Raw genomic sequence first — 15,965 nt, forward strand, 5'->3', positions numbered from 1 at the left:
CACGCCTCCTTGCAGCGGGAACCCTGTAAGAACAATGGTTCAGATAACTGGGTGCCCATCACGTGCCAGGCACTGTGCTGACCAATTCCCACTCAATCATCTCAGCAGCTCCTATGAGGTGGGGGTTAATGCTGGCCAACTTACAGAGGAGGAGACTGAGGTCCAGAGAAGTCCTGTGACTTGCTAAGTTCATGCACCGGTAAGGGGTAGGACAGGAAACACCCTTGGAGCCTGAGTCTTCGCGTCTATAAATGGGGCCAACAGCCTGACCTCACTGGGCAGTCATGTGGACCAAGTTTGAAGAAGGGGTATAGCATGCACCCCCTGATGCCCCCCAGGCCGTGTTCACTCCATGTGGGTCCTCCCAGCACATCCTAACTTATAGGAACAAACCGGAAGGCGACACTACAGCTGCCCGCCCGCAGAACCCATCCCAGCACTAAAAACCAACACAGAGAGAACCATGTGAGCCCATCCCTGGCAGACAAAGTGCAGAACATGGGCCTTTTCTGAACCGAGGAGCCTGTGTCCCCTCCGACCATCCCAGGCCACGTGTGCAGCACCCAGATCCACAAGGACAGAATCACACTGTCCGGCTTCAGGCGGGGCTTCCTCGCCCATCTCTCCACCTCGTCACTGTGTCTGAACTGCCTTCCCTCTCCTGAGCGTCCTCTGCCCAGCCAGTTAATCTCATTCTTTAAGGTAAATGAGCAAGTCGAGGGGCTGTGGAAGCCCTGCTGGAGGACTCAAGGCCATTTCCTGCAGAAAAGAGCCATTCAGAGGGGCCCAAAGGCTCTCACGAGCAGCTTCCTCCTTGGGCTTTGCTGCATAGAACGCATCTGCCTGACCCCACTCCTTCGATTAGAAGGGACTCAGAGGTCAGGCAGTAGCCCAGAGCTACCAGAGAGGGTCAGTTGGCTGCAGATCTGAGCCTCAGCTCCCACTTAGCTTCCCCCACCAGCCCTGGTAAGTTATTCACGTGTCTGCAGTTTTCCTCCTCCGAAAAATGGGGTGATAAATCCCCAATCCACAGAGCTGCTGTCAAGATTCTGTGAGCTCCAGCATAACGCAGTATACAGCAGGCACTCAGCATGTGCTCATCCTTGTTTTCCTTTATGGTTCACAGAGAGTTTTCGCAAAGACAAGGCCGCCTGATTCTCCCACAGCCCCATGAGTGAGGAGAGTGCCAGTTTCCCGGGTTTTTTGCAGGGGAGAGGCAGGACTAGCCCAGGGCCACAGTGTTCAGACACCAGCCGGCTCCTGCCGTGTGGTTCTGACCCCACGGCGCTGTTGGCTCACCTGCACCTTCTTCAGAGCCACTGTCTTCCTGTCCAGCAAGCAGGTGGCCTTGTACACCTCGCTGAACTGCCCTCGGCCAATCTTCTTCTCAATCTGGAAGTCGGCCAGTGAGCAGCGAAAAGACAGGGCGTTGGGGTGCCTCTGGAGGGGAAGGACAGAGGGCATCAGTGACCAGCCAGGCAGAGTGGACGGCTGAGACCTGGGGCGGGGTTTGGGGGTGGGTGCTACCCCTTCCCCAGCCCTGGCAACAGCCTTTCAGGGTGGAGGGACCCTGATCGCCCCCTTACTATCAAAGCCCCTTTCGCCCCTTGGCACTCTCCACACCAGCTCCCTTTGATCCCGACGATGCCCCTCTGCAGATCTGGGCTCCTTCACACACTTGTCTCCATCCCTCAGTATCGGATCACTTGTTCTTTGTTCGTTTCTGTCTCCACTCTCGAGGACCAGGGCCTCATCTGCCTTGGTCACTCCTGAATGCTTTCTGTCCCTGCTGGAGCCGGCCAGCAGAGCAGGTGCAATAAACATCTAAGGCAGCAACTAGCAAAGCCACACCGCCAAGGGGAGGGAGGTTCTGCGGGGTCCTGTCGGCCCCAGGGCTCCAGGACACACCCCCAACCCTTACCCTTCAAGTCACCCCACGAAGCAGCAACCTCCCCTCCCGGGGTAGCTTTCCCACCACAGAGATGGGAACACGCAGGTTAAACCCGCAGCCTGACACTCGGAGCCCATTCTTTGGATAAACTGTCCCCTTTATGGCAACATGAAGAATCTGGGCACCGTGATGACCCTCCAGGGGTCAGTGCTGAAGGCAATGATTAAGCTGCAGGACCTGCCCAGGATGGAGCCAAACAGGTGAGGCACAGTGGCCAGGTCCGCCCTCTGCCCAAAACACACCTGCAAAGGTGGTCTCAGGAAGAGGAGAGGAGGGGGAGCCACTGCTGGGCCCTGGAAGCGGGCGGGGGGGAAGGGCAGAGGAGGCCCCACGACAGCCTGGCAGGGTGGGCCCTCCCTCCTGCTACACCCCCACTCTCAGGTGGAGGATCACCCCCACTGAGGACCCTCCCCACTGGGTGGTGACATGAAGATGGGGTCTCTGTTGCTGCTGGATGAGTTGCACACAGTAGGTGTGCAGAAAGGTGTGCAGAGTTCCTTCAGGGGAACAGGGGTGGGGCAAGAAAGCCTGAGGGTCCACCCCCCACCCACAGCAGGGCAAGCCGCTGTATTTTCAGAAGTGGAAATGCCTCCTCCAGAGTTTGGCCAGAGCCTCTGAGAGGCCGAATGTCAGGAGTTCCCCTGTGCTGTGTTCTGGAACTCTCCCCACCAGGAATGCCAAGAGCAGACCAGTCATTCCTGGAGGAGCCCTGGGAACCCCCGTGTGACTGGCTGTGGAGCCCATCAGCCTGGGTCACTGGTTGGTGACCTTGGTGGTTACACAAGCCACCCTGAGCCTCGGTTTCCTGTCCGTAGGGTAAAAGAAGTAGGGTGGCTACAAGAATTCGGCAAGATTGCTAAGCCATGCACACAGTAAGTGCTTAGCGGTTGCAGCCATGTTACGGACAGGCTTGGGCGGGGCAGGAATGAGGAGGTTGGGGTTGGAGCCTGAGCGGCTACTCCCCACCTCTGCACCTGCCATGGCCCAGCTCTGCACCAAGGAAACCCTAACGGGCATCTTGTTGCCAGGACTGAGAGATGGAACTCAGCTTTGCAGCTTGCAATCGCTGGGCCCACCCTGACTCAAGTCTCCAGGCATAATTACCTCCCCTGATGGGAGATTTTAAGACATTCTGCCTGGGGACCTGAGCAGGGGGGTAGGCTGGTGGAGGAGGAAGATGGTGCTCTCGCCCACCACCTGCTAGACTCTGCCAGGTAAGTTCTTTAGTCTCAGCAATGGACCTACCTGCACACCCAGTGTCCACCTAAGAGGAGCAGCATGCGTTTACTAAGCATGTACTATGTGCCAGGCACTGTGCGTGTAGCTTCCTGGGACCCTGTGAGCAGACGTCACTGCGACTCCATTCAGGAAACAGGCTCAGAGGGGAGGCTCCAGACCCTACCGCGAGTAACACCGGGGATTTGAACCAGGACAGGATACTCCCTTCACCCTGTACATGTTACCACCCAACTCTGCTTTCCTGTCAAGACCCTGTGACTAGTCAGGCCTCCCAGCTTCAGCCTCCTGAGCCCCACCTGTGCCCCCACCATGGGCCTCCACCTTAGTCCCCTCTGTGCCCCCTGAACTGGGGCTCTGACCTGCCAAGCAGGTGCCTGGGCATGTGTGTCAAAGGACACAACGAAATGCGCTCAAAACAGCCGGGAGCAGGAGGGACTCTGTGACCCGGCCACTGTCACTTCTGTGGGCACAGCTGAAACCACGCCCCCCAGAAGGCAACGCTCTGGGCCCCTGGAGGAACCACACGTGGTCAGGACAATAGCGCCACGCCATCTCGTGTGTTCGGCACCGACCATGCATCTGCTGGTGTCCTAGGTGATGAGACAGGTTTAACGACTGAAGTCCCCTAACAGCTTGTAAAACAAGGCTTATCGGTCCCACTTTATGATTAAGGACACTGAGGCACAGCCAGGCAATGGGAGCTGGGACTTGAACTCCCAGATGACGGAAAGCCAGGCACGCTGTCCGGCGACATGGGGCAGGGTCTCTCTGCCCCACCTGTTTCCCTAGGGACAGTGAGGGTCTGGAGGGCGTGCTCTCTAAGGGTCCTACTTCTACCAACGCAGAGTGATGAGTGGCCAGAGTCCCTGGCACTTTCTACCCACCTTAAGGACATTCCCCAGAGGCCATGTGGTCCAGCTCCACGGCTGAAAGCTCCCAAAGGATAGGGACCTCCCAGCCAGCCTGGCTGACGGCCCTGCACTTCTGAATATGCGATGACCCAGATTTGCATTTCCTATCACAACCCATCCAACCTAATTAGAGGAAGGCTCCAGGAGGGGGCAGGTTACCCAGGGGGCAGTGCAGCATGAGGGGGCTTGGGGGCTGCTGCCACCCCCACTGGGGTCAGGACAGGGCCTTGTCCCTGAGGGGACCCCTGCTCAGGCAGGGGTCACTACGGGACGCAGGGCTTCTGGGGGTGCAGCTGCCTGAGCCAGCAGAGTCCTGACCCCAATTTAACTCAGGGACTCAGAGCAGAAAAGGAACAGCTGAACTGAGTTCTTGCCCCCAAAGGCCAGGCCTCTTCCTGCTGCCACCTACCTCCTGGGTGGGCCCCCGGCAAGTTCCTGCAGGGGAGAGAGGTGGGCCATGATGGGGATGTTAGAAACCCAGCCCCAGGACCTCCAGGAGAAGAGGGTCTGGGAGCTCTAAGCTGCTGGGCAAAGACAGGGCTGGCCCCAAACAGCCCACACGACGGCGGGGCCGACAGTCACCCCTCCTGACGGCCTTTCTGAAAATGGCTGATCTAATACTGTCCCATTACATCGGGGACCCCACTCTGCCTCCTAGGGAAAATACACACAACCCCAGGGCCCAGGGTAGCAGAGAGGTGACTGCCACTCTGGCCCAGTCTGCCGAAATGCTGACACTGGGGCCTGGAGGCCTGGGTTCAAGTCCTGGCTCTGCTACTTCCTAGCAAGCCCTCTGGGCCTCAGTTTCCTCATCTGTCCAGCTGGGATCTGTTGGACAACCATCATCTGTCCAACCGTCATCTAGTTCTTTGTCCTTGGCAAACAGCCCTGGGTGACTGATGGAAGGACAGTCAACTCAGAGGCTGCAGGTATGTCCACCTCACCCCTTTGCTGTAGCCAGAGGATGTCAGGTAAATGACCTCTCTGAGCCTCAGTTTCTTCATCTGTGAAATGGGGCTATGAAGACTTATTTAAGTGAGATGAGGGTTGTCCAACAACCCTCCGGAGGGCTGTTGGGGGTTAAATAATTAATGAGTGAACACTTAGAAGAGGGCCCGATACTAAGGAAATGCTGCATATTTGGTGTTATTATCATGTTTGTTGCTATTATTACTGTTGGTTTGGCACTGCAGAATGTCTGGAGGAATGCAGACTTCCCAGGGGCTGGGGAGAAACAAAGGCAGGGTGTGCACAGTGCCCAGCCAGGTGGGAGTCTGGCCCAGGGAATAAACAGGGAACTGTCAGCTGGCGTTATCAATACCACTTGCATTCCCATTCCAATATGCGCTAAGCATATTCCTAGCTCCGGATTCTCTTGCTATAAAAAGTAAAATGTATTTTAAAATGCAAGACCAAGATCAATGACATCCCGTTTCCTTAGCACCCATGGTGCTGGGTGTTTAAAGTACACCATCTCACTTAAATAGGTCTTCATAGCCCCATTTCACATATGAGGAAACTGAGGCTCAGAGAGGTCATTTACCCGACATCCTCTGGCTACAGTAAAGGGGTGAGATGGATGTACCTGCAGCCTCTGACTTGACTGTCCTTCCATCAGTCACTCAGAGCTGTTTGCCAAGGACAAAGAACTAGATGACAGGCTTGCCCCCCTTTCTAGGCTGTGCTGTGGGCACCAGAGGCCATTTCTGACTATTCATCCCCCTTCCCCATGGTGGGAGCCCCTTAGTTCTCCCCCAAAGGTAGAAGAGATGGGGTGGAGGGACAGGGAGGTGGCAGTGGGCCTGAGAGGGGGCACTAATGATCTCAGAGAGGAGGAACCCCTGGGAACAACTCCTTGGGCAGCAGGAGGAATCTGGTGGGGTCACGAGTCAAGGACATGGCCAAGGTCCTGAGTCACTTCTAGCCCGGACCCCAGTCTCCCAAGAGATGGGAGGACAACATCAGACAAACAGCAGGGGGACCTGGTGTCTTGGGCCACTCCAGGATACCGCCACCCCAGAAAGCTTGGTGAAACCTAGCTCTCTTTCCCAAGTCAGATCAAATTAGGCCACAAACACCCTTCACCCTGTGTTAATTTGAGTTTAAAATGTTTGAACCACGGTAAGCCTCAGCCATCGACAAATCCTTTAAAAAAAAAAACAGGAGCATAAAATCACATATTAAAAGAATAAAAATGCATCCGCCCAATTAATTTTCTGAAATCTCATTAAAAAATTTAGCCTGACTAAGTCAGACTTCTGACCTGAATTTTAATCATCTTTACACTGGATGGGTCTTTTTTCCCTGATATTTGCAATGCATCATTAATTTTAAGGCAACCGCTTCTACGATTTTAAAAAGCACACTTCATCAGAATGACATTTCCTGTAAACGAACTTCACCTTTAAAGACATCTGACATTGTGTGCCGGGAACTTCTAATGGATTCAGTGTATGTGTATACAGCGATGTGTTTTAAATCTGCCTGGCACAAAAGAAGGGCGCGATTTACAGAGAGTCCATATTGTCAGACTCTTTATGAGGCCAGACCCACTCAGCTCTTCATGGTCTGGCTAATTTCGTACCTGAAGCCAGCCTCCCCTCCTGCAGCCCGAGTGGCGAGAAGGGCTCTGTGTGGCCACCAGACTTGGAGTCACTGCTGGCTTTCCCTTCGGTAGCAAGACGGACAACTTACCACACATCTCGATTTCCTCCCCTGCAGAGAGGAGTTTTAAATAAGATCTCCTCCTCTGGCTTGGTAGGAGGATGGAATGAGGTAAGTGCCAGGCATTGCAATGTAGGTACAACCACCACCAAGACTGTCTCAACTTGGAAGTCTGTCTACACTCAGCTCTGTGCCATCGGCTCATGGGAACGGTGAGCAAGAAGCCTGAACATCTAGACGCCTGATGACAAAACCTAACATCATCTCGGCTGTGGCGGCGCCCCCAGGACGAGCCTCACAAACCAAGCTCTGGGAAGGCTGAGCTTAAACACACGGATGAGAGAATTTGGAACCGGCTCCAACAACTAACAAGCAAAGACTTGAAGGGAAACAAACCATGAAAAGCATCAGCTCCCACGCCAGCAGGCTGGCCACGTCCTCGACCTCCTTCTCCCCCTCATCCCTTCAGTTACTGCTGGAAGTCTCTGGAATCTTCCCTCCTCGTGTCCAGCCCATTTAAGGTCAAAGCATCATGTGACCTCCTATTTTCACCTGACTCATGACCAGCTACCAGGGACCTAAAACCCCAACCCCTTAAAAAATAAAAAAAAATTTAAAAAACCCCAACCCCTTGTCAATTTAAATCCATAACAGGCTTCCTGTTTGCTGCAGGTACAGTGCCAAATGACAGCGTGGATTCCAGACCTTTCATAAGCATCTGCTGTGCTACTTTACCTAAGCACAGGTATTTAAATGCTTATCTAACCCGATTGATCCTGCACCTTCAGCTTGGGTTCTTTCTTCTTCCTGAACATCGCCTCTCCCTGTCATACCCCAAACTCCTGATCAACATCAGCCCACATGTCATCTCCTTTCTAGAGCTTTCCTTATCAACCCTGATCCCTGGGGCAAAACAAGCCACCCCATTCTCCAGGCTCCCTCTGCATCAGTTCATCCCTCCCTGGGAGCCTTTCCTCTACACGGTCTTTATCTACTTATGTGAAGGGCTCCCCAGCAGACCCAAGGCAGAAAGGAGACAAGCACTCGCTGAATTTATAACACTTGGCAAACACTTCTTGAATTTTAATGGCCATTAATATTTGATCATTAAATCTTATCTACCACTATTGCTTTAGGAAGATTTTCATGAAGATTGTGGTGCCATGCGGAACTAGTGACAGCTGTCCCCATCCCCTGAACATACGCACATTCCTCTCTCCGAACAGTGACGAATATAACTGAACTTGGCATGTCCCAAGCAGGTTTGCAAAGACTTTCCAGAATGGAAGACACATTAACTGAGGCTTTCTCAGACAAGAACACCTTTCTCCTTCTTGGAAATTCATATGGTTCTTAATGGGTCAGCTCAGCCTTGCATTTCTTTCCTGATGAAAATGCTCTGAAGCAAACCGGTAAAAATCATAAACCAAAGGGGCATTTTAAGCTGTTTCTCAACTCCATTCATTCATTCGTTTGAAACCTCCATAAAAGCAAGCATGTTCAGCTTCTCCAAGTCTATATGAATTTCACATAAAATTCTACCCGGTTCAGCAAACTTATTTTCATAGGCTGACAGCACCCAGAGCTAGAAAGCTCCTTCAGATGAACAAACCACTAGCCTTGGACACAGAAGGTTAACAAAAGTCAGAGTTTGCATGCTAACTAAATTGTTTTTTCTACACTGGGGATATTTCCAGCCCTGGGCTGTTGAGCTGTGAAAACTAAAATGATTTTTAGAATATAAGAGTAAGATCAATCACATACCATTTCCTTAACACCCACAATGCTGAATACCATGTTGGGTGTTTAAAACATATCATCTCACTCTGTGGCCCCATTTTACAGAAGAAGAAACTGAGGCTCAGAGAGGTCATTTACCCAATGTCACCTGGCTAGTGAGGGAATAGAGTGAGGAACCACATCCTGCCTGGTCCAGAGCACAGCATTCTTGCCATCATGCAGTCTGGCTCTTTTCTCTAAGGTGACTTCAGGGAAACAGCAGTGCCTCCTGCCATAAAGGAAAATGCCTGTGCCATCAATTTGAGGTGTTTCTATGTCCTGAAACAGACAAGATTCAAGCCATGATCTCTCCCCAGACAGTGTTTAAAGACCAGTGCTCTATGAGATGAGGGGAGACAGAGTGCTTGACTTTTTTCATTCCAGCCCCACCCTGCAGCAGCCCCAGCGTCAATGTGGCTGCGCCCCAGTTCCGCAGACCTGGCCAGATACTGGTGGACCGGGGGCACCTTTCCCGCCAGCCGCTTGCCAATGCTGAGTAATCATATCTAATTACACTTAACTACGTCATTACCCACTCCAACATGTGCAAAGAGACACCCGGACGGTGCTGCCACCGCAGCCCACCACCTCCTCGCCTTGTTCATGAAATAATTACAGGCCTCTCTGCTCTGCCAAATGAGGCTGTAATTAACCCTAATTGCTCAAAATGCAACTGGCTAATTCTGGGAGATTAATCAAGGGGGACTCAATTGTTAGTGAATGACTTAATGTGACAAATTGCTACATTACCCGAGGAGGCCCGCTGCCCCCAGCCACTGGGGAAGTGTCCTGGTGGACCCTGGACCAGCAGTGTCTATGGGCTTCCCAGCTTTCTGGGACCTGCCTCCTCACATTTCACTGAGAAAATGGGCCCCTACATCCCAGCCGGTGCCTGGGATGGGAGGATGAGCAGCACGGTTGCCTGTGGACCTCCTGTGTGCACACACATGCAGTTTGTACTTCACACGTCACCTCTGTGAATCTACAGAGGTGCACCTTTCCTTGGGCTGATTAGTCTCACACCAGGAAGCACAGCGGAATAAGAGCTCAGGTACAGGAGAAGGACTTCAGACTCACCTTGCTGCCTTGGCCAGGCACCTTTGGGCAGTGCAGAACCTGTACAACTGTACATGGCAACCCTGCCCAAGAAGGTCAAACACCAGTCCACCTGGAGTCTTCCAACAAAACTAGGCAGTTAGAAGCTGTGACAATCCTAACAAGACTCAGGAAGGTGGCTCTCTCTGAATCTCCTCCTGATTTAGGTCTCATAGGCCTGGGACAAAAGCCAACCCTCAACAATTACTTTTCATCACTCCAGGCTGCCCACAGCACCCAACAGCATCTGGCACTGGCCAGTCTGTCCAGCCAAGCTCTTTGTCCCCCTTTTAGGTCTCTGCAAGCCACTTCCTCCAGGAGGCCTCTCTGGTTCCCTAGTTTAGACCACATGCCTTGTTGGAGTTCCATGGCCCCCAGTTTCTTCTGCTTTCTTTCTTGTCTTTCTCTCCCGTGAGGCTGTGTGCTCCCTAAAAGCAGACCTGGCTCTGTTAGCACACGACCGTGTCCTGGGTGGATGCATGCAGCTCACGAACTTGGCAGGTGAAGCCCCACCCAGGAGATTCTGTCTACGAAGGGAGGCAGACCTGAGAGGCAGTGTTCCAGTACATGCGATCGTGGCCCTGACCCAGCGCCTGTGCACAGGTCTGGGCGCAGCACAGAGCAGGGAGGGGAACAGGAAGGCTCCTCAGGGGCAGCGGCATTTGGACTGAGGCCTGGAGGAGTCGAGGAGGGCACCCTAGGGAAAGGTGCAACGTGAAAGGTGTGGGGTGTGCGGGCAGCCCAGAATCCCAGAAGCCACTTTCTGAAAAGCTGCGAAAGGCTGCCTGGCTCTCCAAAGTTCTACACAGAGGGTAGGTGGGGCAGGTGGAAGGGAACCAGTGTCCCTGAAACTCTGCTGCCTCCAGACAAAGAGGCTCCCCTCCCCGTAGGGAGAGCCAGAGCACAGCTGAGACCAGAAAGGAGGAGCCCGGCTCAGTCAGGAAGCACATTCTGATCCCAGGTGCGCCCCGCCTGTTCCCCTGCGCCCCTCACTCTGCCCAGGCCTCCAGGACTCCCTCTACGTCTGTCCTTCTAACCAGCGTTGATCCCTCTGAAATAAAGCCCTTCCGTTCACATGGAAACCCCAGGGGCAGGTCCAATGCCAGGCGTCCCAGCCCAGAGGGCATCTGTGAGTGTGGCTGACAGGTGGAGGACTGAACAATCAGGCAGTGACTCTGCCTCCATAACGGGAAGCCTTCAAGGTGTCTGGGGGTTGCTGAGGGGCTTCCTCCTGTGGCCGGGATGAAGCAGCCTCAGGGATCAGTGATCCTCCCAGACTCTCCGATGCACTGCAAATGATGGAGAAGGGCTTACCTGTGGGTCAGGAGGGTGCGCGGGCCCCAGGGTGTGGCAGAGGTTGTTTGGGTTCCCTCCATGGGGCATGTGGCTGGGCTGTCCTGCCATCCTGCATGCCAGCCTCGCGAGGGCACGGGCTGCAACAGAAAATGAGGGCTTTCTTACACACAGGCCTGTGCACCTTCACTTGCCCCCTTTTACAGATGTGCAGGCTGAGGGGCTGAGCTGTCGGGTAACTTGCCCATGGTGATGTGGCTCGGAAGTGGCAGCGCTGGGGCGTGACAGCCTGCGTGACACACCTCCCTCCATCACGCTGTCCCGACCAGGCTGCTAGGATCAGCCCCGCTGGATAGAGGTGGAAGCAGGCTCTGAGCCGGGAAAAGCCCAAAGGTGGCCTGCCAGCCAGCAAGAGAGGCACCATATTCAACACCACATGGGCCAGACTCCATAGCCTGTTCTTTCCACATCACTGTCCCCCAGGCCTGACCTCCATCCTCACCCCATACAATCCCCGTTGGCAACTTAGTGGCCAAGAGAGACCGACCCTGAGTCAGACTGCAAGTCTCAAATCAAGAAGGACCGCCCGTCCCCATCCTTGCTGGGCCCTGGCACTCCAGACACCGGGAAGGCCGAGGGTCCCACTCACAGTCCTGTACAAACCTCCAGGCAGAGGCAGAGCCCTCGGCACACGGGAGCAGCTCCCTCAACCTCCAGGGCTGGTGTAGCCACATCAGAAGCCCCCTCAGAGAGGAGAGGCAAGGATGCCAGCCACCAGTTGCCATAGTAACCGCAGTAGCTGTCCGTGATGAAGCACCTGTCGTGTGCCCAGGCCTGAGCTGAAGGCCATCTCAGTATCACTCCCAGCAGACAGGCATGGCCTGGGTAGGACCCAGGCCCAGGCACACAGAAGAGGCTGTACAGCCCCTTTTCCTCCTCAGGAGGAAAGCCCTCCACTCAAGCACCAGCATTTCTGCAGCACCTAACGCAGTGTCCAGGGCCAGGCCGGGGCTCCCACGGGACACCTGGAAGATGGGGTGCAGAGCAGGCAAGTGACGAGCACCCCCAACTAGGCTGCTGCTCCTTCCACCAGGCATGGCCCTGGCATTCCCACGGGCACCTCTCCCTTGACCCACTCCAAACAGAACCCGGAAGGACTGGCCAGGCTACTGGAGCAGCACTGTTTACACCCTCTAAAGTGCTGGAGTCCCCATCCCCAGGAATCAGTGGCCAAGGGGCGAGTGTGCAAGCCCCTGGTCAGGACAACTCTGAGCTGTAGACACCCAAGCGGGGTGAGCTGGTCTAAAATAACACCCCCTGCTTGTCTGCTCCCCTACTCCCTCATGATTTCGCCCACATGGCCTCGTCTCAGCATCCACTTCTGGAGAACCCGAACCCGGACACCATCTTTCTCTCTGAACGGACCTTGCCTATCGCCACCTATGTGTAACTTGGTCATCCCTGGCCATCCCCACCAGTCGAAGTCCAAGCTGACAGGCTTCTGGTCCAGGGGGTCGGCAAGCCTGGCTGCACGTGTCTCCTGAGTGCACACATGCCCCACGTGAAGGGGGTGGTCTGGGCAGCGGGAAGGAACCCACACCGAACCCACCCCCCTCACAACTGAGGTTGGCACAGTCAGAGCCCTGCAGACCTGGTCACATGTTGCTCTTCCTTTCTCCCCACTGTAGTTTTTTCTGGCAGTCAACAAGCCAGCCCTCCCAGGCTCCGAGATGACTATGACACCTGTCAAAGTGTGGCCACCAAGCCCTGAATCACCCGCTGACCTTGACTCTTGGCCTCCCTGGCTCTGCCCTCCAAGAGCCTCCCTAGAATGTGCACAGTGCTGTCCAGTGCCCAACCTTCCTGTGTCCCCAGGACAGGCCCAGCTCCTCCCTCGCACCCCTCTCTTAGTAGATGGCAGGAAGCGAGGCCACGTGGGGCAGGGCACTGTCCATAGGTGGTGCCCACCTCAGCCAAGCAGGAAGTCTCGGGTGCTGAGACCCCCTGCCCAGTATGGCCTGGCCCGATGCTCTCCTCCCTGTGAAGTCACCAGTTTTGACCCCCACACATGGTAATTTGGGGCTTCCCTGGTGGCTCAGATGGTAAAGATTCTGCCTGCAATGAGGTAGACCTAGGCTTAATCTCTGGCTCGGGAAGATTCCCCTGGAGGAGGGAATGGCAACCCACTCCAGTATTCTTGCCTGGAGAATTCCAAGGACAGAGAAGCCTGGCGGGCTAGAGTCCATGGGGTCACAAAGAGTTGGACATGACTGAGTGACAAACATTATCAGTTTTCATTTTCATGGCATTTTATGATCTTCATCCTAATGTGTATGTGTAGACAGAGGTGGATCTCTCGATATCGCTCTCTGCTCATCTCTCTAATGAGAGTCCCTCAGAGGGTATTACAGGGTGTGCCTGTACTTCTGAAGTCTCTCCCACCCCCTTCCCCCTGCCTCTGGCCCAGCCCAGGCTTCCCTCCGCCTGGACCTCTGGGTCTCCTCCTCCACAAGGGCCTCTGAGGAGGATTCCTGAAGTGCAGATGGGCCCCCAGCCTCTCAGCACCTCCCAACCATCTGTGCCTGGGCTTCTGCACTGGAGTGCACACCCCCCCACCCCCTTGCCCTGGGTGACACAGTGAGGACCTGGGTACGAAAAGCCCCGGGATAAACAGATAAACACGAGCAGCTTCCCCGGGCAGTGCTGTTACTCAGGAGGGAAATGTGTGCGACAATAAGCTGGATACAGAGGGAACAAAATGTAAAATGCGCATGAATTTTAAGATAAAACCGGAGACTCCTGCAGGCTCTGCAGCTGCTTCAGGCTGCACCCCTAGACCCCTCGGGGTGACATGTTCACCGTCCTCCGCCCTTAGGGAGACCTCTGGGGGGAGGCTGGAGGAGAACTGTCTTCAGCAAGAAGGTTCTGTCTTTATCTCGGAAGGCACCAGGTGCGGCCCACAGGCCAGGTCCGCGCGTGACTCGCTCACCTGCCTACCTGCTCAGAGACTACGTGGGTTAGAAACCACAACGCAGCCATCTCTAGTTCCCATGTCCTGCCCCACTCAGCCTCCTGGGGCCAGCGGGCCTAGGTTTATAGCTTGGCTCTGTCACTCCCCAGCTGGGACTTTGGGCAAGTCACATTGGGCAGAGACCTAGGAGGTATTTGTCAACGTCACCTCCCACGTCCCCATGTAGCGATCATCTAACACCTGTATCCAGAGGTGGTCTGCAGGCTCTCAGGAGTTCACCCCGTTTCTCACACAGGCCCCAAAAGTAAGGGGCCCTGGGCTCATCAGAAGTAACAGTAATAGGAATTCCCTGGTGGTCCAGTGGTTAAGAATCCGCCTGCCAGTGCAGGGGGCACGTGTTCGATCTCTGGTCCAGGAAGATTCCACATGCTGCGGGGCAACTGAGCCCACGTGCCACATCTACTGAGCCTGTGCCCCTGCTCCCACAACGAGAAGCCACTGCAACGAGAAGCCTGCTCACCACAGCTAGAGAGTAGCCCCCACGTGCCACAACTAGAGAAAGCCCATGTGCAGCAACAGGTAAAAATATAAACAAAAAGAGTAAAAATAAAGCTGAGCACCGAAGAATTGATGCTTTTGAACTGTGGTATTGGAGAAGACTCTTGAGAGTCCCTTGGACTGCAAGGAGATCCAACCAGTCAATCCTAAAGGAAATCAGTCCTGAATATTCATTAGAAGGACTGATGGTGAAGCTGAAACTCCAATACTTCGGCCACCTGATGTGAAGAACCAACTCATTGGAAAAGACCCTGATGCTGGGAAAGACTGAAGGCAGGAAGAGAAGGTGGAGACAGAGGATGAGGTGGTTGGATGGCATCACTTAAGCGATGGACATGAGTTTGAGTGAAGTCCGGGAGTTGGTGATGGACAGGGAAGCCTGGTGTGCTGCGGTCCATGGGATCGCAAAGAGTCAGACATGACCGAGCAACTGAACTGAACTGAGTGTCCTTATCACGCTGGGGCCCACATACCCTTCACCTCCATTAGCCCATCATCTCTTAACATCACCTCCACGAGACAGATTCTGTTACTGTTCCACTTAACAGACAAGGACACTGAGGCCCAGGGTGGTTAAGAGATTTGCCCAGATCACATGTAGCAGAGCCAGGGTGCAGACCTGTGACAGCATCTTTGCCCCAAACCCCTGGTTCTGCACCCCCAAGGCCTTTACCAGCAGAACATCATCTTCCTTTCCAGCAGTCCCCACAGAACAACTCCCGCCCCCCAATTCACAAACGGGGCGGTGCTGAGTGGGCAGGGGTGATCCCGGGGGTGGTGGGCCATGAGGGGCCATTCCCCCACACGGACCCCAGAGCTCTCTCTCTTCGGGATGGCACCGAGCGGATGCAGTACTGCCATCCGCATGCCTGGTCTGCCAACCCCCTGGGGTAACTTCCTGTTCCTAAGAATGGTTCTGTCCAGAACCTAATAGAACTGGCTGCAGCTCATGCCCCTGTGAGGAGGAAGGGCCTTTGTTCCAGGAAAGGAGTCTGCAAGTCACAGCACCCCCAAGTGCCAGAGAGAACCACACAGAGAGGACGGAGACAGAGGGGGAGGGATGGAGAGGAAGCAAGGAAGTGAAGGTTCTCTCCAAGGCATCCAGTGCCAGATCTCTTCCACTTAGCCTGGGCTGTCGAAAGACCCATTTTACAGGCGGAGACTCAGGCTCAGAGAGCGAACACAAAATACCATGTTGGGAATAAGCTACAGAAGAACGCTCTGAACCCTACTCTGCCTCCAAAGCACCACCCAGGCTCAAGACAGCCTCTGCCTCTTAGGGTTTTCCAGGGTGATGGATTTCAGTGGATCTGCATCCTGTGTGGCTATATCTCAGGGCTTACCTGGTGGCTCAGACAGTAAAGAGTCCGCCTGCAATGCAGGAGAGCGGGGTTCAATCCCTGGGTCGGGAAGATCCCCCGGAGAAGGGATGGAGGCCCACTCCAGTGTTCTTGTCTGGAGCATTCCATGGACAGAGAAGCCTGGCGGGCTACAGTCTATGGGG

The 15,965-nt window shown here is 54.6% G+C and overlaps 1 protein-coding gene across 2 annotated transcripts in view; it reads right to left on the minus strand.

The window, feature by feature from the left end:
* NEK6 (NIMA related kinase 6) overlaps nt 1–15,965 on the minus strand; it is an 87,029-nt gene that overhangs the window by 33,026 nt on the left and 38,038 nt on the right. For both annotated transcript variants that reach the window (XM_070379012.1, XM_070379011.1), the window contains 2 exons: nt 10,954–11,072; nt 1,300–1,440 (listed from right to left, as the gene is read on the minus strand). In XM_070379012.1, the coding sequence (XP_070235113.1) occupies nt 1,300–1,440; nt 10,954–11,043 (231 nt within the window). In that variant the 5' untranslated portion in view covers nt 11,044–11,072. The remainder of the gene's footprint in view (nt 1–1,299; nt 1,441–10,953; nt 11,073–15,965) is intronic.

The sequence above is a fragment of the Bos mutus genome, chromosome 11 (genome assembly GCF_027580195.1).
Source record: "Bos mutus isolate GX-2022 chromosome 11, NWIPB_WYAK_1.1, whole genome shotgun sequence".
NCBI classification, from domain to species: domain Eukaryota; kingdom Metazoa; phylum Chordata; class Mammalia; order Artiodactyla; family Bovidae; genus Bos; species Bos mutus.